This window comes from Aegilops tauschii, chromosome 3, assembly GCF_002575655.3.
Source record: "Aegilops tauschii subsp. strangulata cultivar AL8/78 chromosome 3, Aet v6.0, whole genome shotgun sequence".
Lineage (NCBI taxonomy): Eukaryota > Viridiplantae > Streptophyta > Magnoliopsida > Poales > Poaceae > Aegilops > Aegilops tauschii.
The window spans coordinates 581,505,662-581,531,232 of record NC_053037.3 but is presented as its reverse complement, the minus strand read 5'-3'; the positions used below and the strand labels follow the sequence as shown (position 1 = coordinate 581,531,232).

Sequence of the window (25,571 nt, the reverse complement as noted above, 5' to 3'; positions counted from 1 at the left end):
GCTCGCTTTGCCTGCGTTGGATTTTATGGATGCTCTGGACTCGGGTTCTGGGGATCTCGGGGCTTCATCACTTGTGGTCAGGGGGGCGGAGGAGGTGAGTTGGCCGGTGGCCACTCCCTCTTCTGGTCAGCGCATGGTTCCCCATCTGGAGATGCCGCAGCCTACCGGGTCCCGTGTGCAGGGAGGAGCCATAGGCCAAGCGGTCTCAGGTTCTGTTTGTGCGGAGGACGGGGATGCGGGGCAGGTGGCTCCAGTGTCCTCTTCTACGCTAGGAGGAGGTCTGGGTCAGGAGGACTCGGATACTTCCTCCCCCGTTGTGATTTCTTCTCGGACGGTGTCGATTTCGCCTTCGGGAGTGGGCTCGGGGCAGGTGGCCTCGGAGCTTTCTCCTATGGTGGCGACCTCTCCGGTGCAGGTTGGGGAGCCAGGGCGGGAGTTCCTGGCTTTGTCTCCACCACCATCGGTGATGCCATCGTCTGGTGGGGCGTGCCAGGCGTCCTTTCCTCCTACTGGCGCGACCGCGGGGGGGGCCAGGCAGGTCGCTCGGTCTGCGGGTTCGGGTGCGGCAGGAGGCCGTACCCCATCCGGGATCTCTCGGGAGGAGGTGATTGCGTTTGGCGGGATTCAGGACCCCATGTCTGAGGGGCGCCGGGTGAGTGCCCGTCTCCAGGCACATCCGGAGGTGGACGACATCCAGCAACGGTGCGCTATGAGGGCGGCCAAGCTCCGTGATGTTGAAGTCACTACTGGTATGTCGGTCAATATTTCCAATTCCATTTTGCATTTTTCAAATGATGAGATTCTTGATAATGCAAATCAATTAGGAATTTCTCTTGGTAGTAATGAAAATGAAACTACTAATTCTATTAATGACCTACTTGACCTAGAGGCTGAGCGGGCCTTAGAGATGATTCGCAATATTGCGGCTGTTAAACCCATGTGTGATTCGGAGGTTGATGCGCTTGGGGTCAGGGTGCTTGACAATTTATGTGAGGACTGTTGCCTTCTAGTTCTGAGGCGGGGGTAGAGGATGTCTCTACTGAGATAAGCTTGGCAAGCCCCTTTGACACTGGGCATGAGGACCAGTTGCAGAGTCAAGCTATTCCAAAGCGCAAGTGGAAACGGAAGGTATACCCGGTATCCACAGTGCGTAGGAGTGCTAGGTTGCGTTCGGCAAAAAAATTCTACGATGAACTATGAAAGGAATCTTTTGGAATAGCAGAGGTCTGAGAGACTTGGCTAAAAGAAGGTTTCTTGCTGAGGCGTCTGTCGAACATCGCTTAGATTTTATCACTCTTTTGGAGACGGGGAGAGATAATTTTGCACCTCAGTTTCTAAATTCTTTGTCGGGGGGTATTGCATTTGATTGGCATTGCTTGCCGCCGAGAGGGCGATCAGGTGGAATCTTACTTGGCGTTAGGTGCGAGACGCTTGAGGTTCGCAGTGTGGTTATGGGAGACTTTCCAGTCAAGTTCCGGGTGCGGTCGAAGGAAGATGGGTTTAACTGGGCTTTGGTTGCGGTTTATGGGGCTGCGCAGCCCGAGCTCAAGCCCGATTTCCTGGCTGATCTAGTTCGGATGTGTGGTTCCGAGCAGCTGCCGTACCTGGTGGGGGGTGATTTCAATATTATTAGGAGGCGTGAGGATAAGAACAACGATAACTTTGACGGCAGATGGTCGTTCATGTTTAATACTATCATTGAGAGTTTGAACCTGAGAGAAATTGAGCTCTCGGGCAGAAAATTCACCTGGGCTAATGCGCTGCCAATTCCGACGTATGAGAAGTTGGACCGTGTGTTGGCTAGTGTCGATTGGGAGCAGAAGTTTCCTCTAGTAACAGTCCAGGCCTTATCCCGTGGTATTTCCGACCACACGCCGCTATTTGTGGACTCTGGTCAGCCCTCCCACTTGGGGAATAAGAATGTGTTCTCCTTTGAGATGGCGTGGTTTGAGCGTGAAGGCTTCTTTGATCTTGTGGCTAGAGAGTGGGCTAAGGATTGAGGAGGCAAGACTGCGCTCCAGCGATGGCAGAATAAGATCAGGCACTTGAGGAGTGTCCTGCGTGGATGGGCTAAGCATCTTAGCGGGATTTATAAGGTTGAAAAGGAAAGGCTCCTCTCCCTTATTCAATCCCTAGATGTAAAGGCAGAAACCACGCTTCTGCTAGTAGCGGAGCTTCAAGCCAAGATGGACGCGGAATTGAGGCTGAAGGAACTTCTTAGGGAAGAAGAGTTGAAGTGGGCGTTGCGGGCCAAGGTCCGGAGAGTAGTCCAGGGGGACGCGAACACTGAATTTTTTCATATGATTGCTAATGGTAAGCATCGAAAGAAGAGGATCTTTCAGCTTGAGCAAGATGAGGGTACAATTGTAGGACAGGAGAACCTAAAATTGTACATTACTGAATTCTATAAGCAGTTGTTTGGTCCTTCAGACAATAACTGTGTGTCTCTGGATGAGTCCAGGGTTGAGGATGTTCCTCAGCTCACAGTTGTGGAGAATGATGTTCTGACGGCTCCTTTTACCGAGAAAGAGGTATTTGATGCCGTCTCACAAATGGAAACTAACAAAGCGCCTGGCCCAGATGGATTTCCAGCGGAGTTCTATAAGAAATGCTGGTTTATTATTAAAGGAGAATTGTTGCCTTTGTTCCATGATCTATTTGCTGGGCAGCTTCATCTTTTTCAGCTAAATTTTGGAACGATCACCCTTCTTCCTAAGAAAGCAGAGGCAGTGAGAATTGAGCAATTCAGGCCAATCTGTCTTCTTAACGTTAGCTTCAAAATTTTCACCAAGGTCGGGACCAATAGGCTCTCACAGATCGCGCATGCCGTTGTGCAGCCTACCCAAACGGCTTTCATGCCGGACAGGAACATTCTTGAGGGTGTTGTGGTCCTACATGAAACACTCCATGAAATCCACACGAAAAAGCTGGATGGGGTTGTTTTTAAAGTGGATTTCGAAAAAGCGTATGACAAAGTCAAATGGCCTTTCCTTCAACAGGCTTTACGTATGAAGGGTTTTGATGAGGCCTGGAGACGCCAGGTAGAATCCTTTACGCAAAAAGGAAGTGTTGGAATTAAAGTCAATGAGGATATAGGTCATTATTTTCAGACACACAAAGGCCTAAGACAAGGAGATCCAATGTCCCCTATATTGTTCAACATTGTAGTTGATATGTTGGCTATTCTCATAGGTAGGGCAAAGAACGCCGGTCAGGTAGGTGGCTTGGTGCCTAACCTAGTTGATGGGGGTGTGTCCATTTTGCAATACGCTGATGATACAATCATCTTTATGGAGCATGACTTGGCAAAAGCGAGAAACATGAAGCTGGTGTTGTGCTTATTTGAACAATTGTCCGGTTTAAAGATTAACTTTCATAAAAGCGAGTTGTTCTGCTTTGGTCGAGCCAAGGAGGAACAAGAGGCTTATAGGCAATTGTTTGGTTGTGAATTAGGGGCTTTACCTTTTACTTACCTAGGTATTCCCATTCATCATCGTAAGCTCACGAACAGAGAATGGAAATGTATCGAAGATCGGTTCGAAAAGAAACTTAGTTGTTGGAAGGGCAAACTTCTATCTTATGGAGGCCGGTTGATTCTTATTAATTCGGTGCTCACAAGTTTGCCGATGTTCCTACTATCTTTCTTTGAGGCTCCAGTTGGGGTTAGGAAACGGCTGGACTTTTATCGGTCAAGATTTTTTTGGCAGAGTGACGATCTAAAAAGAGAGTATAGACTCGCCAAGTGGGATATCATTTGTCGTCCCAAGGATCAGGGGGGGTTGGGTATTGAGAACCTTGAGGTAAAGAACAGATGCCTGCTTAGTAAGTGGCTATATAAGTTATCAGATGGGAATGATGCGACTTGGGCACAGATACTTCGTAACAAGTATTTGCAATCCAAAACTTTGTCACAGGTGACAATGCGACCAACTGATTCGCCATTTTGGAAGGGGCTTATGAGAGTTAAGACAGCCTTCTTTAATAGAACAAAGTTTATAGTCGGCGATGGTAATGATACTCGCTTCTGGGAGGACACCTGGCTTGGTGAGACTCCGTTGGCGTTACAGTACCCAACTCTGTATCGTATTGTGCATCGCCGTGATGCGCTTGTGGCAACGATTATGCAGGCCACACCCCTTAATATTCAGTTTAGGAGGGTGCTTGTTGGTAATAGATGGGAAGCCTGGCTTCATCTGGTGCGTAGACTGATGGACGTTCAGCTACAACATCAGCCCGATCAGTTGTGTTGGAAGCTTACTAGGTCTGGACATTTTACCGTTAAATCGATGTACATCGATGTTATTAACTCGAGTGTCATTCCTAATTCCAAACATGTTTGGAAAGTTAAAGTTCCTTTGAAAATCAAAGTGTTTATGTGGTTTGTCCATAAACAGGTCATTTTAACAAAGGACAACTTGGTTAAGCGCAATTGGACAGGATCTACTAGGTGTAGTTTCTGTGATCGGGATGAAACCATTAAACATCTATTCTTTGAGTGCCCGTTGGCAAAAATCTTGTGGCGCTCAGTGCAAATTGCTTTTAACATTACTCCTCCGAGTTCGGTCGGGTCGTTATTTGGAACGTGGCTGGATGGGATAGAGTCCGGTACAGCTAGACACATTCGTGTAGGAGTTTGTGCGTTGTTATGGGCAATTTGGAACTGCAGAAATGATTTGGCTTTTAACAGAATAACTACTATTCATTTTTTGCAGGTTGTATTCCGAGCTACGGCGTTGATCCGTATGTGGTCCCTACTCACTCCGACGGAGGCCAGGGAGCGTTTGGTTACTGGATCTGTCCGGTGGGAGATGGTAGCGCGGGATATATTCAACCGGTTTGGATGGCGGTCATGTAATAGGATTGGCAATTAGTTTCCATACCTAGTTTTCTGCCAGCCGGTTGTGGCTTTATGGCCTTTTTTGTATTTTCGTTCGACGTCTATGTGAGCTCGACGTAGTTTTCTTTTACGACTTTTCCGACATTGTGGAACCTATTTTATTTATCTAAGTGGCCGTATGCATCCACCTGATGCAGAGGCCGGGGAATCACCCCTTTTCCAAAAAAAAAATGTCGAAACACGCTTAGCTCTCCTCGTCATTCCTCCCTTCCGGTTAGGTTTTGGGATGAAGCCTTTCTCACAAAGCGATGCTTTTGTTGAAACATGATAGCTCTTCTGCTTGTTAAGAAATTAAATAAATGATAACTCTCCTTGCCCATTCTTCTCCCTCGATTAGATTTTTCATGTTTGAAGAAAAGATTTTTTCTGCTAATATGTGCTCATAAGCTATAAATTTTTTATGCATAAGCTATAAAAATTTGCATCCCAAGCCAATTTGCGTAAACTCCATTTTTTTAGTGGAGAAACAGTTCAGGTTAGCAGATGTGGTGGGGTGATGTTCCATTTGTTGTGCAAATAAAAGATGACAAACATGTTTCTTTTTTGCTGATATGTGGTCCTCTCTTATCGATTGAGTGATGCAAAAATGTTTTCCCCCTTTCTTTCAAGAACTTGACGGAAACATTATTGTCTTTTCATCATAAAGAAATGCCAAAGGGAATAAACATGTATTGTGACTCGTTTTGCGTAAAGCGAACCAAATTGTAAAAGAAAAATAGCCATCACACAAGCACATCTACAATCGCCATTGAGATGTAAAAAAACTTCCGAGATTACTTGCGCAGATTTGGTAGTTGTAGCATGATTTCTTTCGATCAATATCCTTATTGTTTTGGAATGATAATCTGGCATTATTTTTATTCAGTTTGACTAATTCACATCTAGATGTTTTCTAATGATGTCACATCTAAACTCCTACAAATACATAATGCAGCAACAAAAAACAAAACAAAAACAAAAAAAAAATCACAAAACAGAGTGAACATCAACTATGTCACATCTAGATGTGTCCTAGACGGACCCATTTTTATTTATTGTACGCCATACTTTTGGCAAAGATATTTTTCTATGTAGTGACACAGATCCCTAATAAAACTGGAGTATTTCTAGCAAGTTATTTTTTCAAGTTGCAAATGAATCAGGGATAAACCCAGCCAAGCCATTCTACTAAACCCAGCCCAAGGGTTCCCGAAAGATCACCACATTTCTCTCCAGATCGGCGGCGAGGCACCATGGGGAAGGCCGCAAGGGCAGCAGGAGAGACGCCTCTCCGCCGCCGCGCTGGCCTCCCGGAGGAGATCATCTTCTCGAATATCCTTGTGCGCCTCCCCCCGAAGTCCCTCCTCTGCTGTCGTGCCGTCTGCCGTGCATGGCGCCGCGCCACCTCCAAGCGCCGCTTCCTCCTCGCTCACCACACCCACCAGCCTGCCCACCCCGTCTTCCTCGCCGGCGAAGAGATCTTCGGCGTCCCCTGCCATAACATCCGCGCCTTCGACCATCGGGCCAATGATGTCCAGACCGTTGCCCAGCTTGACGAGGCCTTTGATCTGGAGGCCTCCTGCGACGGCCTCCTCGTCCTCTCCAAGTTCGACTACACTGCTCGCTTTCGCAGCTTCTCCGTCTGCAACCCGGCCACGCGTGAGCATGCCCCACTCAGGTGTCCACCGTGGGACTTCCACATCGTGGGGATGTATGCCCACCGACCCACCGGCGAGTACAGGCTGATACTGCAACGGACAATCGACATGAAGTTGTCTGAAGGCCAAATTGGCTGCTATGTCTTTCTGTTGGGCTCCGACCAGCCACCGAGGTACATCGGGTGGCCGGAGACAGGGTCGTGGACCTTCGACGTACCTGTCCGAGTGGATGATAGCTTGCATTGGTACTCACAGTTTTATCTGGGTAAAAGCAACCCACCGCAGCATCAGAGGGACAACACACCGGTAATAGTATTTGACACCATAGATGAGTCGTTCCGGCTGATGCATGATCCAGTTGTTTCCACCCAGGCAACTATCTTTGACATGGATGGCACGCTCGGCATCTACAGGCGTAACTATGAGATTAAACAAATTGATGTGGATCCCTTTATGAAAGAAAAAGAAACTATTGGTATATGGGTGCTGCGGAACTACGAAAGTGAGGTTTGGGACAAAAAGTACAGAATCAAATTGCCACTTGCAGAAATACGGGATGATTTTGGGAACCACGATGATTATTGTTTGGAAGTTGTTTCTGGGGATGGTGACGTGTTCATGCTGCTCCTTCTTGGTCGGTATCTGATTCGTGTTGACAGCAATGGAAAATTGCTTGAAAATTCCAACATCGGTCGAGAAAACCCCCGTATGACTAAATGGCTGCTCAAGCAAAGTCTTGTTCAGCATACATTCTTTCCGGCTCTAGAAGGTTATGCTGTGAATGGTTCACCTTGGTTGCCCAAACTTACGCATCTCTAAGTACTGGCTCAAGCAAAGTTTTGTTCAGCATACCTTTTTTCCGGCTCTGGAAGGTTAATGGTGTGAACATTTTGTCTTTGATCTGACGGTTGTTGAGTGAATTCTTTCTTTTCTGCCTAGTTTTTGTGGAATATCTTTGGAATGGATCAAGCATGAGCCTGTTGCCCTATTTCTTTGCATTGTTGTATACAAAATATGGTTAGAAGCTTAGACTGTTATGTGGTTCAATTAATCTATGCTTGTCTTGTTAACTTTTTGGGCTGAAGTGACTAAGTGTGACTTGATGCTCAAATGAACAATCAATTTTGCTCTGCTTTTAAAATATTTGCCAACTAATATGCATCATTTATCTATTTTAGTGGGCTCAAGAATTGACTTAGCTTTATTTTATTTATCGAGTCGCCTTCTTAGTACTCAATAATTAGCAAGCTATATGCCTCATGTCCCACTTCCTGAACTGAAGAACTGACTTTACCTTCTTATCTAGTGGTCTTCTTAATAGTCAATTCTAGGGTGTTTCTCTGTTTCTACCCTCTATTCTAACTGACGGTGCAAAGAGGACAAACGGGAGTTCGATCTGGAGGACGAACTCCAACCAGTTAGTCGATGTTACCACTAAAATCTCAGGAATACGAAGCACGCGACGGACCGAAACACAAACTCTGATTACCAATTTGTGATGTCCCTCTCTTAGAAAATAATCACAATTAGGAAAAGGGGGTGAGAACGGGGCGAACAGGGGCTTAGGTTCAGAGGATAAGGAGGGGATGAGTTCAGATAATATTCATTTTCAGTGGTGCTTCTAAGAGGCCACGTTGTTGTATCCTCATGAGCTGCAATGTCCATGGATTGGATCAAGACGAGCCTGCTAATTTCTTCTTTTTGTGTTGATCAGAAGTGACTCGTTATGTAGTTGCATAAAAGCAATGCTTGTTTTGACACCCTTTCGGGCTGAAGTGATTACCACTTGTGTTGATGCTAAGATTTCCAAGCCGTTTTGCTCTGCTTTTGAACTGTTTGCCAGCTGATCCACCTCATGTTCTCTGCTTTATTCGATTTATTTAGTGGTATTCTCAGTACTTTGAAATTAGCAACCTTTATGCCTCATATCACTATTTCTTGAACTGGAGAATTGATTTGACCTCTTGATCAGTGGTCTAATTATTAGTCAACTTTTAGTGTGTTTGCTGTTCGTACCCTTTGTTGTAGCTGACAAAGAGAAGTGCAGATTTTTCTGTTTACTGACTGGCAAGCTGCACCTGCCTTGTAGAATACTCAAAATAAGTGTTTCAAGCTTTGTACAATTTTGTACTAAAATTAGCACAAAGTTGAGACACTTATTTTGGGACGGAGGGAGTAGCTTGGAGCACTACTGATCAAATTAAATGCTTGAACGTTGTATCATAGTCAACTCTGAACGAAGTATTCTGCTATAATTCAGTTCTCTTCATGCATCTATCCATTGCATCTACCACTGTGAACATTGATTTTCTGTGTTGCTGGTTGTAACAAGGATATGAGGGCGGATGATGTGCTTCTCTCTTTAAATCAAGCTTGGCCTATGTAGGATCATGTATTGGATTGTAGCAATATGCAGTTGTGGGAACTGATGGTCAAACGGTTGGCCATTTTACGTCTGTCTGCCATGATAGGTTAGAACAGTTTTCTTTGTTGCAGAACTTGGTGCTTTACTCTAACACAATGGTTCCAAATCTTTAGATAATAATGGAGATGGTTAGGTAGGTCTTATGGAAAGTAAGATCACCACTATAGCGCTAATTGGACATGGCTGTAGTAGACTAGTAGTATTCTTCTAGAAAAAGAGTGGTACTGTACTGCAACCTGAAAATCCATGAATATCTTACTGCATTTCTCTGTTGCACGCTTTGCAGTTATTATCTCTTATTGTTTCAGTTCAGCTGTTGACCTTTTTAGACAAATGCTTCATGCGGATGTTGTAGCACAATTGCTGTTAATAATGTCATCTTGCCGTGCATATTCTGGACATAATTTGTCTTTTGCGGTTTCTAGACACGTTTGGTAGATTCAGATGCTAACATGTTTCTGCCGGGCAGGTGTTGCACTTTACAGTTACTACTGTATCAAAGTTTCATACACAATTTGTTTCTATTGTTTCTAGATGGGTTTGGTAGATTCAGATGTTTACATATTTTTGCTGGGCAGGTCTTGTGCTTCATAGTTACCCTATCATGCTCAGAGTATGAATCAATGTGGCTTAGAACTGAACTCCATCTCGAGATCTCAAAATGCCCTTGTGATGCTGCAAAAGTAATCATGCAGAGAACAGTAGTTGAAACTTGAGTGTAACATAGACCAGACAAGTGGGTGAGCTAGCTATTTTGAACAGGAGGTACTCAAGACCATACTATAGCGTGTCAACACTAGTGAAAACCATGGTCTTATCATCTACTGGAAATCATTGTGTTCATTCTTAAGTAGTACCTGGTATCAGTGTTATTTCAGTGACTCGGCGCAATTACTTGTGTATGCGTGACTTGTTTTTTGGTAATTCAGAAAAAAAGAAAAAGGGGCAAATATCACTTATGCGAAGAACCAGAAACATCAGCACACAACACAAGCACCTATGCAATCATAAAGGTGCCTACTAAAACTGGACTACTTCAAAAAGGCTCAGGCCAGGAACATTCTCATGATAGGAATAAGAGCATCTCTAGCGGCGCCCCCAACATGCCCCCCAGGGCTCTTTTTTTAGCGCCGACGCCGAAAAAAATCAGCCCAGTCGCGCCCCCAGGACCTTGTTTATTGCCGGTTTGGGCCAAAATAGCGGTCGGCGAACCCGAGCCGATCCCAGGCCCCCGGGGGGCGCCTTGGGCGCCGGCCAAAGCCAAAAGGCACGTGGGTCCGCTCTGTCGGCGACAGACAGGCCTTTTCCCACCGTTCCCACACTTTTTCCCTCCATTTCCTCATTGCTCCCCCCCTTCTGCCCCTCTTCTCCCGCCATTCTCCTCCCGCTCCTCGCCATCCGGCCACCATCCCGCCATGCCACCGAAGAAGTACTTGGCACCTCCGGTCAGAACCCCGACCAAGGCACTCCCTCGCTCGCGTTCGCCGGCGTCCAATACCCCCCGTACAACTACTTGCCGCCGGCGTACACAGCCTCCCCGACACCGCATCTACGTCGTGGCGCCCTTCCCTTCTCGCAAACCTCGTCATCACATTTCGGCAACCCCGACGCGACGGAAGCCGACATGGACGAGATCATCACGAGCAGATCGATCGCTGCCGCCTCCTTCCCCGGGTTCCGCGTGCAAGACGACACAATGGACACCACCGACGACATGGACGACGAGCTCGACGACGGCGAGGAGGAGGAGGAGGAAATGGAGCCGGCGAGGAAAGGGAAAAGAAAGAAGCGGGGGCCAGGACGGGCGAGCCGCGCGTCAAGTGGACGTCCAAAGAAGACGAGTGCCTCGCCGAAGCATGGAAAACCGTCAGCCTCGACCCGGTCACCGGTGCGAACTAGAACGCCGACACGTACTGCATGCGTATCAAGTCGGCGTTCGATGAGCACAAGCTGGTCGACCCCTACTTCGCCACCATCCACATGCAGTGCGGCTCAAAGGCCATGTCAAACCATTGGGCGATCATCTAGACGGCCCGCAAGAAATGGCATGGGATCATCGAGGAGATCGCGGCTCGCCCGGAAAGCGGTGCCAACATTGAGGGTCGGGTATGCACAGCCACCGGCTCTCGCTTCTTTTCGCCGTGTATGTTGTCGACACTTGTTCTTCGGCTGCGCAGATGGTTCTGATGTTCACCATGTACCGCCAGGACAGCAGCGACCAAGACTTCAAGTTCCTCCACGTGTTCAGCCAGATTGAGAAGTGCGAGAAGTGGAGGGATGTCCGGCGCACCCTCGCCAAGGTCTAGGAGACATACAAGCCGGACGCGCCCACCCCGGGGGCGGCCGATGGGCGCCCGAACAGCAACAAATGAGCAAAGACGGCGAAGAACGCCACACCAGCTGCCGAGCGGCTGCAATCGTCGATCGAGCAGTGCATCGCCGATGCCAAGAACCACGCCGCCAAGAGGGAGGAGAAATCCAAGGCGCGGTGGTCGGCGTTGATGACGAACATGAAGGAAATATGCCCTAGAGGCAATAATAAAGTTGTTATTTATATTTCCTTATATCATGATAAATGTTTATTATTCATGCTAGAATTGTATTAACCGGAAACTTAGTATATGCATGAATACATAGACAAACAGAGTGTCACTAGTATGCCTCTACTTGACTAGCTCGTTAATCAAAGATGGTTAAGTTTCCTAGCCATAAACATGAGTTGTCATTTGATTAACGGGATCACATCATTAGAGAATGATGTGATTGACAAGACCCATCCGTTAGCTTAGCACGATGATCGTTTAGTTTGTTGCTATTGCTTTCTTCATGACTTATACATGTTCCTATGACTATGAGATTATGCAACTCCCGAATACCGGAGGAACACTTAATGTGCTATCAAACGTCACAACGTAACTGGGTGATTATAAAGATGCTCTACAGGTGTCTCCGATGGTATTTGTTGAGTTGGCATAGATCGAGATTAGGATTGTCACTCCGATTGTCGGAGAGGTATCTCTGGGCCCTCTTGGTAATGCACATCACTATAAGCCTTGCAAGCAATGTGACTAATGAGTTAGTTACAGGATGATGCATTACGAAATGAGTAACGAGATTGAACTAGGTATTGAGATACCGACGATCGAATCTCGGGCAAGTAACATACCGATGACAAAGGGAACAACGTATGTTGTTATGCGATTTGACCGATAAAGATCTTCGTAGAATATGGGGGAGCCAATATGAGCATCCAGGTTCCGCTATTGTTTATTGACCAGAGATGAGTCTCGGTCATGTCTACATAGTTCTCGAACCCGTAGGGTCCGCACGCTTAACGTTCGATGACGATCGGTATTATGAGTTTATGTGTTTTGATGTACCGAAGGTAGTTCGGAGTCCCGGATGTGATCATGGACATGACGAGGAGTCTCGAAATAGTCGAGACATAATGATTGATATATTGGACCATGTTATTCGGACATCGGAAGTGTTCCGGGTGGTTTCGGGTAAAACCGGAGTGCCGGAGGGGTTACCGGAATCCCCCGGGGGAATTAATGGGCCACCATGGGCCTTAGTGGAGAGAGAGGAGGGCAGCCCCCCCCTTGGAGTCCGAATAGGACAAGGGAAGGGGGCGGCGTTCCCCTTTCCTTCTCCCTCTCTCCCTGTCCTTCCTTCCCCCTCTCTTCCCTTGTTGGAAAACTACTAGGAATAGGATTCCTAGTAGGAATCCTACTTGGGGCGCGCCCCATGAGGGCCGGCCGTCCTCCCCCTTGCTCCTTTATATACGGGGGCAGGGGGGCACCCTAGGACACACAAGTTGATTCTTAGCCGTGTGCGGTGCCCCCTCCACATATTTCCACCTCGATCATTATCGTTGTAGTGCTTAGGCAAAGCCCAGCTTCGGTAACTTCATCATCATCGTCATCACGTCGTCGTGCTGACGAAACTCTCCCTCGGCCTCAGCTAGATCAAGAGTGCGAGGGACGTCACCGAGCTGAACGTGTGCAGATCGCGGAGGTGTCGTGCGTTCGGTTCTTGATCGGTTGGATCGCGAAGACGTTCGACTACATCAACCGCGTTACTTAACGGTTCCGCTTTCGGTCTACGAGGGTATGTGGACGACACTCTCCTGCTCGTTGATATGCATCACATAGATAGATCTTGCGTGATCGTAGGTAAAATTTTTGAAATACTGCGTTCCCCAACAGTGGCATCAGAGCCAGGTTTATGCATAGATGTTATATGCACGAGTAGAACACAAAGAGTTCTGTGCGATAATAGTCATACTGGTAGACCGACATTATGCGTACGCCTACGCGAGACTGGTTCTACCAACGTGCTTCGCACACAGGTGGCTAGTGGGTGTCAGTTTCTCCAACTTTAGTTGAATCGAGTGTGACTACGCCTGGTCCTTGTTGAAGGTTAAAACAGCACAATTGACGAAAAATCGTTGTGGTTTTGATGCGTAGGTAAGAACGGTTCTTGCTCAGCCCGTAGCAGCCACGTAAAATTTGCAACAACAAGTAGAGGACGTCTAACTTATTTTTGCAGGGTATGCTGTGATGTGATATGGTCAAGACGTGATGATATATAAATTTTTGTATGAGATGATCATGTTTTGTAACAGTTATCGGCAACTGGCAGGAGCCTTATGGTTGTCGCTTTATTGTATGAAATGCAATCGCCATGTAATTGCTTTACTTTATCACTAAGCGGTAGCGATAGTCGTGATAGCAATAGTTGGCGAGACGACAACGATGCTTCGATGGAGATCAAGGTGTCAAGCAGGTGACGATGGTGATCATGACGGTGCTTTGGAGATGGAGATCAAAGGCACAAGATGATGATGGCCATATCATATCACTTATATTGATTGCATGTGATTTTTATCCTTTATGCATCTTCTTTTGCTTAGTTCGGCGGTAGCATTACAAGATGATCTCTCACTAAATTTCAAGGTACAAGTGTTCTCCCTGAGTATGCACCGTTGCGAAAGTTCGTCATGCCGAGACACCACGTGATGATCAGGTGTGATAAGCTCTACATTCACATACAACGGGTGTGTCACACCCCAGCTAGTTCATGCATTAGAGTGTTGCATCATGTTTACTTTGATAAGAAACTTGGAAATGGGGATGACAGAACACCCAGCACCCCCTGAAAGCAACTAGGGTTTACTAAAATCTTTTTTCAATGAACCTGAAATGCCCTTCTAAAATGTCAATCACTTTTGTCTTGGTCTAGAACCTCTGCCAAAATTGGTTCACATTTTTGTAGGACACATAAGGTCACTGGATTAAATCATTACCTATTTGCATTTGGGCATTTAAATGCTATAAAATAATTCAAATGCCCAAATATTCTGAAGTTAAGTGTGGGCTGTTGGAAATAATTTAAACAAAGCCCCCAATTAATTTCAGGATTTAGGAAAACGTTTTAGTATTTAAAATAAAGCCTAGAAGCTATAGAAAAATAGAAAAACATAAACTAAATTAAAAGAGAGAGAGAGAGAAGTTACCTGGCCACCTACCTGGCACAGCCCACCTGGCAGCCCACTGGCCGGCCCAGCACTGTGCTGGCCCGTGCCAGTCACCTGCTTCCTCTCGCCAGGAAGGCAGAGAGGAGCGCGCCCGCGCACGCCGAGCTCGCCACGCAGCTCCCTGCCCCTCTGCTTCGCCTGGACAGCGCGGCAACGCCTCGATGCCCCTCCTCGACGCCGCCCCGACCCCGCCGACACCCCATTTCCCCCTGGCTCTCTCCTCACCCTCTCCCCACCATGGCCGACGCTACCGCAGCCACGCCATCGTAGTTCTCGCCACCGTCCTCTCCGTCGAGCAGACCGAGCCCCGAGCGCTCGTTCGCCCTAAAGCCAACGCACCGACCTCATCTTCACCGCCCGTCGCCGGAGATCCACTTCACCGCCCCGCTTGCTCCGGCTCGTCCCCGACTCCTCCGACCCGCTCGTCCGACGCGTCGTGAGCCCTGCTACCTCCTCGTCCTCCTCGTTTGCCTTCTCGTGCACCACAGCGACCACACCGAGCTCGCCCGCACGCGTCGCCGCCTTTGCATGTCGCCATCGTGGCCACAGCCACGCTGGCTCGATTCTGAGCACGCCATCGCGTTCGCCGCAGCCCAAGCAGCCCGTAGCACTGCTCCATGCACCTCGTTGTGCCTCCTAGCGACGAGTCCGAGCTCATCCGAGCTCCGGCCGCCGCCAAACTCGTCGCCGGCGTCGTTTCCGGCGACCCCGAGCCCAACCACTAGCACCACCCGCCGCGGCTCGCTCCTAGCTACGTGTAGAGCCCTTTCGCGCGGTTTGGCTGCCCTTAGCTCAAACCCGAGCTGCGCCGCCGTCGTTTTGGTCGCCGCCGGCCAGGCTAAGGCGACTGCCGACGTGGCACATCATTAGCAGCTAACCCCTCTCTCTAGACACTGACAGTGGGCCCTGTTGCCCAATTAAGCTGCTATTTAGTTTTAAGCTAGATTAATTAACAAAACCAGCGGACCCACGCGTCAGGGTTGACAGGCTGACGTGGCAGTTGACCAGGGCCACCTGTCAGCGACACTAACTAGCCCTGAGTCACTGACCAGTGGGCCCAATTGGTCAGATTTGACTTGGACCAGCCCCGTTGACCTGGTGACGTCACAGTGACGCTATGCTGACGCAATAAGTATTTTCTGGATTTATTTTTATATAGGAAATTCCAGAAAATGTTGCAAACTTCAAAAATTCATAGAAATTAATCTGTAACTCCAAATGAAAAGATTTATATATGAAAATTGATCAGAAAAATCCAATCTTTCCATCTGTAATGGTTTCATGTATATCAGAACACTTTAACCTTGCTGTTTAAGTGAAACAAGTTAATGCACCTTTATGACTTCATAAAATGGGTTTGCATTTGAATCTTTGGTTCAAATGGACTCATTTCAATCTGTTCTAGCTTGCATTAGCCCAAAACACATTCATATTGCCATGTCATAGCATGCATCATATTGTTGCATATCGTCATGTGTTGATTGTGTTCGATGTATCTTTCGTGGTAGGTTCTGCCTCCGAGGATACCCTCGATTATCCAACTGAAGGGCAGTATCCTACTACCACTCCATCAGGCAAGGAAAACCCCCTTGTTCATTCCGATACAATCCCACCCTCTCGCTCCTGCTCTCTTTTACTGCATTAGGACAACAACGATTCAACTGTTACATGCTGCGGTAGTTGAACCCCTTTCCTCTGCATGACCTGTCATTGCCACAGTAAATAGATGAAACCCACTAGCATGAGTAGGAGTTGTTTGAGCCCTGTTGTGCCTACTCATTCATGCTTGTTTGTCATGCCTGCTACTGCTTAGAGTTGAGTCAGGTCTGATTCATCGGAGATGAATCGGAGGTGTGTGAACATGTCCTACTGTTGAGAGCTAAGTGTGTGAACACGATTTGGTAAAGGTAGCGGTGAGAGGCCATGTAGGAGTACATGGTGGGTTGTCTCATTGAAGCCGTCCTCAGTAACTGAGTTCTGTGTTTGTGATCCATGAATAGCTACTACCACACATTGGGATCCTTAATTGACTCTCTCGGCTTCTTAACCACCCTTGTCCTCTGTCCAGGAGTTGCAAGTAGTTTCTGGTGTTTGTAGTATGCTGGAGGCCGTGCGCACTGCTGACCCGAGGGGTGGGCTGTGATGCGATAGGCACGTGGCTAGGTATGCCGGGCGCCCGTTTGGTGTCGCGGAACCCTATACACATCGTTCGGGGCCGTATGTGGAAACCTCGGCCGGACTCCCTACGGATGGAACCTGAATAGGCGATAAACCTGGACTAGAGACTTGAGTGTTTAGGTAGGCCGTGGCCAACACCCTCGTTGGGCTTCCGCTTGAAGGTTGCCGAGTACATTTCGTGTAAACGGCGGTAAGTGGTGAGAGCGTGTGTGAAGAAGTACACCCCTGCAGGGTTAACATCATCTATTCGAATAGCCGTGTCCGCGGTAAAGGACTTCTGGGTTGCCTATAACAGTTCATAGATAACTTGAAGTGGATACTCTAAAATGCGCAAGATAAGCGTGAGTGCTATGGATGGCGTTCTCGTAGGTAGACGGGAGCGGATCCATAGTGGTGTATTGATTGGTGAATATGTGGACTCGTGTGCGCCGCCTCAAAAGAGTTACTTGCAGTCGTAGTTCAGGATATCCACCGAGTTAAAGCTGGCTTGCTGCAGTTAAACTCCACTACCCCCTTTGTTGATACCGATGCATATGTAGTTAGTTCTGACGTAAGTCTTTTTGGGTACATTTGTACTCATGTTTGCCTATTTTATGTTTTGTAGAGAGACGTCAGTCTCGCTAGTAGTTCCGCGTGGACTTCGACATTTAGCTTGTTACCTCAGCTATGATCTTGTGCCCTCGGCAGAGTCTTGTAGATAGTCAGGCTTCTCAGCCTTCTTCATTTGTAGTTGTCTGTACTCAGACAAGTTAAGCTTCCGCATGTGCTTGTTGCTTGTATGCTCTGTATGTTGGGGTCATGAGACCCATGTTTGTAATACTTGGCTCCTGGGAGCCTAATGAATAAATACTTGAGTCGTAGAGTTATGTTGTGATGCCATGTTGTATTTACACATATCGAGCATATTGTGTGTATGATTGAAATGCTTGGTATGTGTGGGATCCGACAACCTAGTTGTTTATCCTTGGTAGCCTCTCTTATGGGGAAATGTAGTCTTGTGCTTCCATGAGCCATAGTAGTCCGCTACAGCCCGGTTCACCAGAGTCCTGCTAGCCCAGCACTAATGCTCCGGAACACTTGACTGGCCGGCATGTGATTCACCTCATTCCTGTGTCTGTCCCTTCGGGGAAATGTCACGCGGTGACATCCGGAGTCCTGCCTAGCCTGCTATAGCCCGGGTTCCCGGAGTCCTGTTAGCCCAGTGCTACAGCCCGGATTCACACGCTGCTGACCGACATGCTCGATGTTGATTCATGTATGTCTGTCCCCGTAAGTTAGTGCCACTTTGGGTTCACGACTAGTCATGTCGGCCCGGGTTCTCTGTCATATGGATGCTAGCGACACTATCATATACGTGAGCCAAAAGGCGCAAATGGTCCCGGGCCATGGTAAGGCGACACCCATGGGAATACCGTGTGTGAGGCCGCAAAGTGATATGAGGTGTTATAGGCTAGATCGGTGTGACTTAGAATCGGGGTCCTGACAGGGTGCAAGCCAGTTTTGCACACGCAGAATACTCGCGTTAAACTCGACGAGCCTAGCCTATGCAGATATGGCCTCGGAACACTGAGACTGAAAGGTCGAGCGTGAATCATATAGTAGACATGATCAACATAGTGATGTTCACCATTGAAAACTACTCCATCTCACGTGATGATCGGACATGGTTTAGTTGATTTGGATCACATGATCACTTAGATGATTAGAGGGATGTCTATCTAAGTGGGAGTTCTTAAGTAATATGATTAATTGAACTTTAATTTATCATGAACTTAGTACCTGATAGTATTTTGCATGTCTATCTTGTTGTAGATCAATGGCCCGTGCTACTGTTCCATTGAATTTTAATGCGTTCCTAGAGAAAGCTAAGTTGAAAGATGATGGTAGCAACTACGCGGACTGGGTCCGTAACTTGAGGATTATCCTCATTACTGCATAGAAGAATTACGTCCTTGAAGCACCACTAGGTGCCAGGCCTGCTGCAGATGCTGCTGATGACGTTAAGAACGTCTGGCAAAGCAAAGCTGATGACTACTCGATAGTTCAGTGTGCCATGCTTTACGGCTTAGAACCGGGACTTCAACGTCGTTTTGAACATCATGGAGCATATGAGATTTTCCAGGAGTTGAAATTAATATTTCAAGCAAATGCCCGGATTGAGAGATATGAAGTCTCCAATAAGTTCTACAGCTGCAAAATGGAGGAGAATAGTTCTGTCAGTGAACATATACTCAGGATGTCTGGGTACCACAACCACTTGACTCAGCTGGGAGTTAATCTTCCTGATGATAGTGTCATTGACAGAGTTCTTCAAACTACCACCAAGCTATAAAAGCTTCATGATGAACTATAATATGCAAGGGATGGATAAGACAATTCCCGAGCTCTTCGTAATGCTAAAGGCTGTGGAGGTAAAAATCAAGAAGGAGCATCAAGTGTTGATGGTCAACAAGACCACCAGTTTCAAGAAAAAGGGTAAAGGGAAGAAGGGGAACTTCAAGAAGAACGGCAAGCAAGTTGCTGCTCAAGTGAAGAAGCCCAAGTCTGGACCTAAGCCTGAGACTGAGTGCTTCTACTGCAAAGGGACTGGTCACTGGAAGCGGAACTGCCCCAAGTATTTGGCGGATAAGAAGGATGGAAAAGTGAATAAAGGTATATGTGATATACATGTTATTGATGTGTACCTTACTAATGCTCGCAGTAGTGCATGGGTATTTGATACTGGTTCTGTTGCTAATATTTGCAACTCGAAACAGGGAATACGGATTAAGTGAAGATTGGCTAAGGACGAGGTGACGATGCGCGTGGGAAATGGTTCCAAAGTTGATGTGGTCGCCGTCGGCACGCTACCTCTACATCTACCTTCGGGGTTAGTTTTAGACCTGAATAATTGTTATTTGCTGACAGCGTTAAGCATGAACATTATATCTAGATCTTGTTTGATGTGAGACGGTTATTCATTTAAATCTTAGAATAATGGTTGTTCTATTTATATGAGTAATATCTTTTATGGTCATGCACCCTTCAAGAGTGGTCTATTTTTGTTGAATCTCGATAGTAGTGATACACATATTCATAATATTGAAGTCAAAAGATGCAGAGTTAATAATGATAGTGCAACTTATTTGTGGCACTACCGTTTAGGTCATATTGTTGTAAAGCGCATGAAGAAACTCCATACTGATGGACTTTTTGAATCACTTGATTATGAATCACTTGGTACTTGCGAACCATGCCTCATGGGCAAGATGACTAAAACTCCGTTCTCCGGAACAATGGAGCGAGCAACATATTTATTGGAAATAATACATACTGATGTATGCGGTCCAATGAATATCGAGGCTCGCGGCGGGTATCGTTATCTTCTGACCTTAACAGATAATTTAAGCAGATATGGGTATATCTACTTGATGAAATATAAGTTTGAAACATTTGAAAAGTTCAAAGAATTTCAGAGTGAAGTGGAAAATCATCGTAACAAGAAAATAAAGTTTCTGCGATCTGATCGTGGAGGGGAATATTTGAGTTACGAGTTTGGTCTTCATTTGAAACAACGCGGAATAGTTTTCGCAACTCACGCCACCCGGAACACCACAGCGTAATGGTGTGTCTGAACATCGTAACCGCACTTTATTAGATATGGTGCGATCTATGATGTCTCTTCCTGATTTACCGCTATCGTTTTGGGGTTATGCTTTAGAGACGGCTGCATTCACGTTAAATAGGGCACCATCTAAATCCGTTGAGACGACACCTTATGAACTGTGGTTTGGCAAGAAACCCAAGTTGTCGTTTCTTAAAGTTTGGGGCTGCGATGCTTATGTGAAAAAAGCTTCAACCTGATAAGCTCGAACCCAAATCGGAGAAATGTGTCTTCATAGGATACCCAAAGGAGACTGTTGGGTACACCTTCTATCACATACCCGAAGGCAAGACATTCATTCTAAGAATGGATCCTTTCTAGAGAAGGAGTTTCTCTCAAAAGAAGTGAGTGGGAGGAAAGTAGAACTTGATGAGGTAACTGTACCTGTTCCCTTATTGGAAAGTGGTTCATCACAGAAATCAGTTCCTATGATTCCTACACCAATTAGTGAGGAAGCTAATGATTATGATCATGTAACTTCAGATCAAGTTACTACTGAACCTCGTAGGTCAACTAGAGTAAGATCCGCACCAGAGTGGTACGGTAATCCTGTTCTAGAGGTCATGTTACTTGACCATGACGAACCTACGAACTATGAGGAAGCGATGATGATCCCAGATTCCACGAAATGGCTTGAGGCCATGAAATCTGAGATGGGATCCATGTATGAGAACAAAGTGTGGACTTTGGCTGACTTGCCGATTATCGGCAAGCCATACAGAATAAATTGTTCTTCAAGAAGAAGACTGACGCTGACGGTAATGTTACTGCCTACAAAGCTCGACTTGTTGCGAAAGGTTTTTGACAAGTTCAAGGAGTTGACTACGATGAGACTTTCTCACCTGTAGCGATGCTTAAGTCCGTCCAAATCATGTTAGCAATTGCCGCATTTTATGATTATGAGATTTGGCAAATGGATGTAAAGACTGCATTCCTGAATGGATTTCTGGAAGAAGAGTTGTATATGATGCAACCCGAAGGTTTTATCAATCCAAAGGCTAACAAAGTGTGCAAGCTCCAGCGATCCATTTATGGACTGGTGCAAGCATCTCGGAGTTGGAATAAATGTTTTGATAGTGTGATCAAAGCATATGGTTTTATACAGACTTTTGGAGAAGCCTGTATTTACAAGAAAGTGAGTGGGAGCTCTGTAGCATTTCTAATATTATATGTGGATGACATATTGTTGATTGGAAATGATATAGAATTTCTGGATAGCATAAAAGGATACTTGAACAAGAGTTTTTCCATGAAAGACCTCGGTGAAGCTGCTTATATATTGGGCATCAAGATCTATAAAGATAGATCAAGATGCTTAATTGGACTTTCACAAAGCACATACCTTGATAAAGTTTTGAATAAGTTCAAAATGGATCAAGCAAAGAAAGGGTTCTTGCCTGTGTTACAAGGTGTGAAGTTGAGTCAGACTCAATGCCCGACCACTGCAGAAGATAGAGAGAAAATGAAAGACATTCCCTATGCTTCAACCATAGGTTCTATCATGTATGCAATGTTGTGTGCCAGACCTGATGTGTGCCTTGCTATTAGTTTAGCAGGGAGGTACCAAGGAGTGGATCACTGGACAGTGGTCAAGAACATCCTGAAATACCTGAAAAGGACTAAGGATATGTTTCTCGTTTATGGAGGTGACAAAGAGCTCGTCATAAATTCTTACGTCGATGCAAGCTTTGACACTGATCCGGATGACTCTAAGCACAAACTGGATACGTATTTATATTGAACGGTGGAGCTATCAGTTGGTGCGGTTCTAAGCAAAGCGTTGTGGCGGGATCTACGTGTGAAGCGGAGTACATAGCTGCTTTGGAAGCAGCAAATGAAGGAGTCTGGATGAAGGAGTTAATATCCGATCTAGGTGTCATACCTAGTGCATCGGGTCCAATGAAAATCTTTTGTGACAATACTGGTGCAATTTCCTTGGCAAAGTAATCCAGATTTCACAAGAGAACCAAGCACATCAAGAGACGCTTCAATTCCATCCGCGATCAAGTCAAGGAGGGAGACATAGAGATTTGCAAGATACATACGGATCTGAATATTGCAGACCCACTGACTAAGCCTCTCTCACGAGCAAAACATGATCAGCACCAAGACTCCATGGGTGTTCAATCATTACTATGTATTCTAGATTATTGACTCTAGTGCAAGTGGGAGACTGAAGGAAATATGCCCTAGAGGCAATAATAAAGTTGTTATTCATATTTCCTTATATCATGATAAATGTTTATTATTCATGCTAGAATTGTATTTACCGGAAACTTAGTACATGTGTGAATACATAGACAAACAGAGTGTCACTAGTATGCTTCTACTTGACTAGCTCGTTAATCAAAGATGGTTAAGTTTCCTAGCCATAGACATGAGTTGTCATTTGATTAACGGGATCACATCATTAGAGAATGATGCGATTGACAAGACCCATCCGTTAGCTTAGCACGATGATCGTTTAGTTTGTTGCTATTGCTTTCTTCATGACTTATACATGTTCCTATGACTATGAGATTATGCAACTCCTGAATACCGAAGAAACACTTAGTGTGCTATCAAATGTCACAACGTAACTGGGTGATTATAAAGATGCTCTATAGGTGTCTCCAATGGTATTTGTTGAGTTGGCATAGATCGAAATTACGATTGGTCACTCCGATTGTCGGAGAGGTATCTCTGGGTCCTCTCGGTAATGCACATCACTATAAGCCTTGCAAGCAATGTGACTAATGAGTTAGTTACGGGATGATGCATTACGGAACAAGTAAAGAGACTTGCCGGTAACGAGATTGAACTAGGTATTGAGATACCGACGATCGAATCTCGGGCAAGTAACATACCGATGACAAAGGGAACAACGTATGTTGTTATGCGGTTTGACCGATAAAGATCTTCATAGAATATGTGGGAGCCAATATGAGGATCCAGGTTCCGCTATTGGTTATTGACTGGAGATGAGTCTCGGTCATGCCTACATAGTTCTCGAACACGTAGGGTCCGCACGCTTAACGTTCGATGACGATTAGTATTATGATTTTATGTGTTTTGATGTACCGAAGGTAGTTCAGGGTCCCGGATGTGATCACGGACATGACGAGGAGTCTCGAAATGGTCGAGACATAAAGATTGATATATTGGATCATGTTATTCGGACACCCGAAGTGTTCCGGGTGGTTTCGGGTAAAACCGTAGTGCCGGGGGGGTTACCGGAACCCCCGGGGGAATTAATGGGCCACCATGGGCCTTAGTGGAGAGAGAGGAGGGCAGCCAGGGCAGCCCCCCCCTTGGAGTCCGAATAGGACAAGGGAAGGGGGGCGGCGCCCCCCTTTCCTTCTCCCTCTCTCCCTCTCCTTCTTTCCCCCTCTCTTCCCTTGTTGGAAAACTACTAGGAATAGGATTCCTTGTAGGAATCCTACTTGGGGGGCGCACCATGAGGGCCGGCCGGCCTCCCCCTTGTTCCTTTATATACGGGAGCAGGGGGCACCCTAGGACACACAAGTTGATTCTTAGCCGTGTGCGGTGCCCCCTCCACATATTTCCACCTCGGTCATAACATTGTAGTGCTTAGGCGAAGCCCTGCTTCGGTAACTTCATCATCACCGTCATCACGTCGTCGTGCTGACGAAAATCTCCCTCGGCCTCAGCTGGATCAAGAGTTCGAGGGACGTCACCGAGCTGAACGTGTGCAGATCGCGGAGGTGCCGTGCATTTGGTACTTGATCGGTTGGATCGCGAAGACGTTCGACTACATCAACCGCGTTACTTAACGCTTCCGCTTTCGGTCTACGAGGGTACGTGGACACACTCTCCCGCTCGTTGCTATGCATCACATAGATAGATCTTGCATGATCGTAGGTAAAAAATTTGAAATACTGCGTTCCCCAACAGAACAGCACCGTCAAACTCGACCTCCTCCGGACCAACATTGCCGCGAGGAAGAGGAACACCGACCTGGCGTTCTTGATGGGGGCGGACATGTCGATGATGGACGACCAGGTCAAGGCGTGGTACTTGGAGGAGCGCGGCCTCATCTTGAACCAGATGCCACTACTAGGGAAAAGGCTAGCAGTAGCGCGTGTTTTAGGCCTATCAGTAGCATGGGCACGGGCGCTACTGGTACGACGCTACAGCTAAATGTTAGCAGTAGTGTGGGTTAACCCACGCTACTACTATATCGACTTAGTAGTAGCGCTTCTCCCAGCCCGCGCTACTACTATTATTCTGTATTTTACTTCTTTTTTATTTCATGTTGTATTCATACACCTTTATACAAGTTTTCATACAACAGTAATTTAGAGATTGTTTTTACATCATAATGAGTTATTACATCACTGGGTGAAAGAACCGTGGACTAGTTTCAAGTGGATGGACATCCACTTGAAACTAATCCGCGGTTCTTTCACCCAATGATATAATAAATACATCATCATCATCATCATCATCATCATCATCATCATCATCATATCATTAACAACTTATCATCACAAACATCATTGTCATATAACACCTCCTCATGATCATCGTTTTCATCAATGAGACATCACATAGCAAGTTGGTCACTAGTCATAATCACAACTACTCCGCGTCATCAACTCTAACACATTGTAACACATAATAAACATTGTACTTCATAGGACCTACTAAATTCTCTTAGGACCTACTATATTCTCTTAGGTAAAATAGCATAAAACAAGATAGCCCCTGACTCTCCATTATGGAGAATGGAGATTATCCTGTCTCCAGTTCTTGCCTTTCGCACAATGTTGCTTCCAAGAACCTCCTTACGACTGTCCATACATTTTTTTCATTCTTTGATTACCATGTGTTCACCGGTTTTAGAAATCCGATATGGACAGGTGAGATTCGTAGGACGACCTGGTTGTATGTTCAAAACATCAAGGCGACCATTCTGATACATCAGGTGAGGCACAGAATCCTTGGGGATTCTCTATTGAAAAACATAGTAATAACTTCGTAGTTAGCAATGTAGTTCAGTTTTAGAAGTATGCAGAAGATGCACAGATGTCGTAATAGTAAAAAATCTTACCATGGAATCTCCATGGATGTTACCATGGTTCAACACGTGCACTAGTGGCACGTGTTGACCATAATGTGGAGGAGTTTGATAATAGGTATTGTTGTTGGGGAACGTAGTAATTTCAAAAAAAATCCTACGCACACGCAAGATCATGGTGATGCATAGCAACGAGAGGGGAGAGTGTCGTCCACGTACCCTCGTAGACCGT

General features: G+C 46.2%; 2 protein-coding genes across 2 annotated transcripts; both read left to right on the top strand.

Moving 5' to 3' along the window:
* The first annotated feature begins 1,451 nt into the window (after positions 1-1,451).
* Positions 1,452-2,000, top strand: LOC141020729 (uncharacterized). Its single transcript, XM_073495669.1, has one exon. It carries the CDS (start codon positions 1,452-1,454, stop codon positions 1,998-2,000), a length of 549 nt encoding a protein of 182 aa, XP_073351770.1.
* A 4,129-nt stretch (positions 2,001-6,129) lies between these two features.
* Positions 6,130-7,353, top strand: LOC109744991 (uncharacterized). Its single transcript, XM_020304129.1, has one exon. The coding sequence runs from the start codon at positions 6,130-6,132 to the stop codon at positions 7,351-7,353; it is 1,224 nt and encodes a 407-aa protein (XP_020159718.1).
* Positions 7,354-25,571: the final 18,218 nt, after the last annotated feature.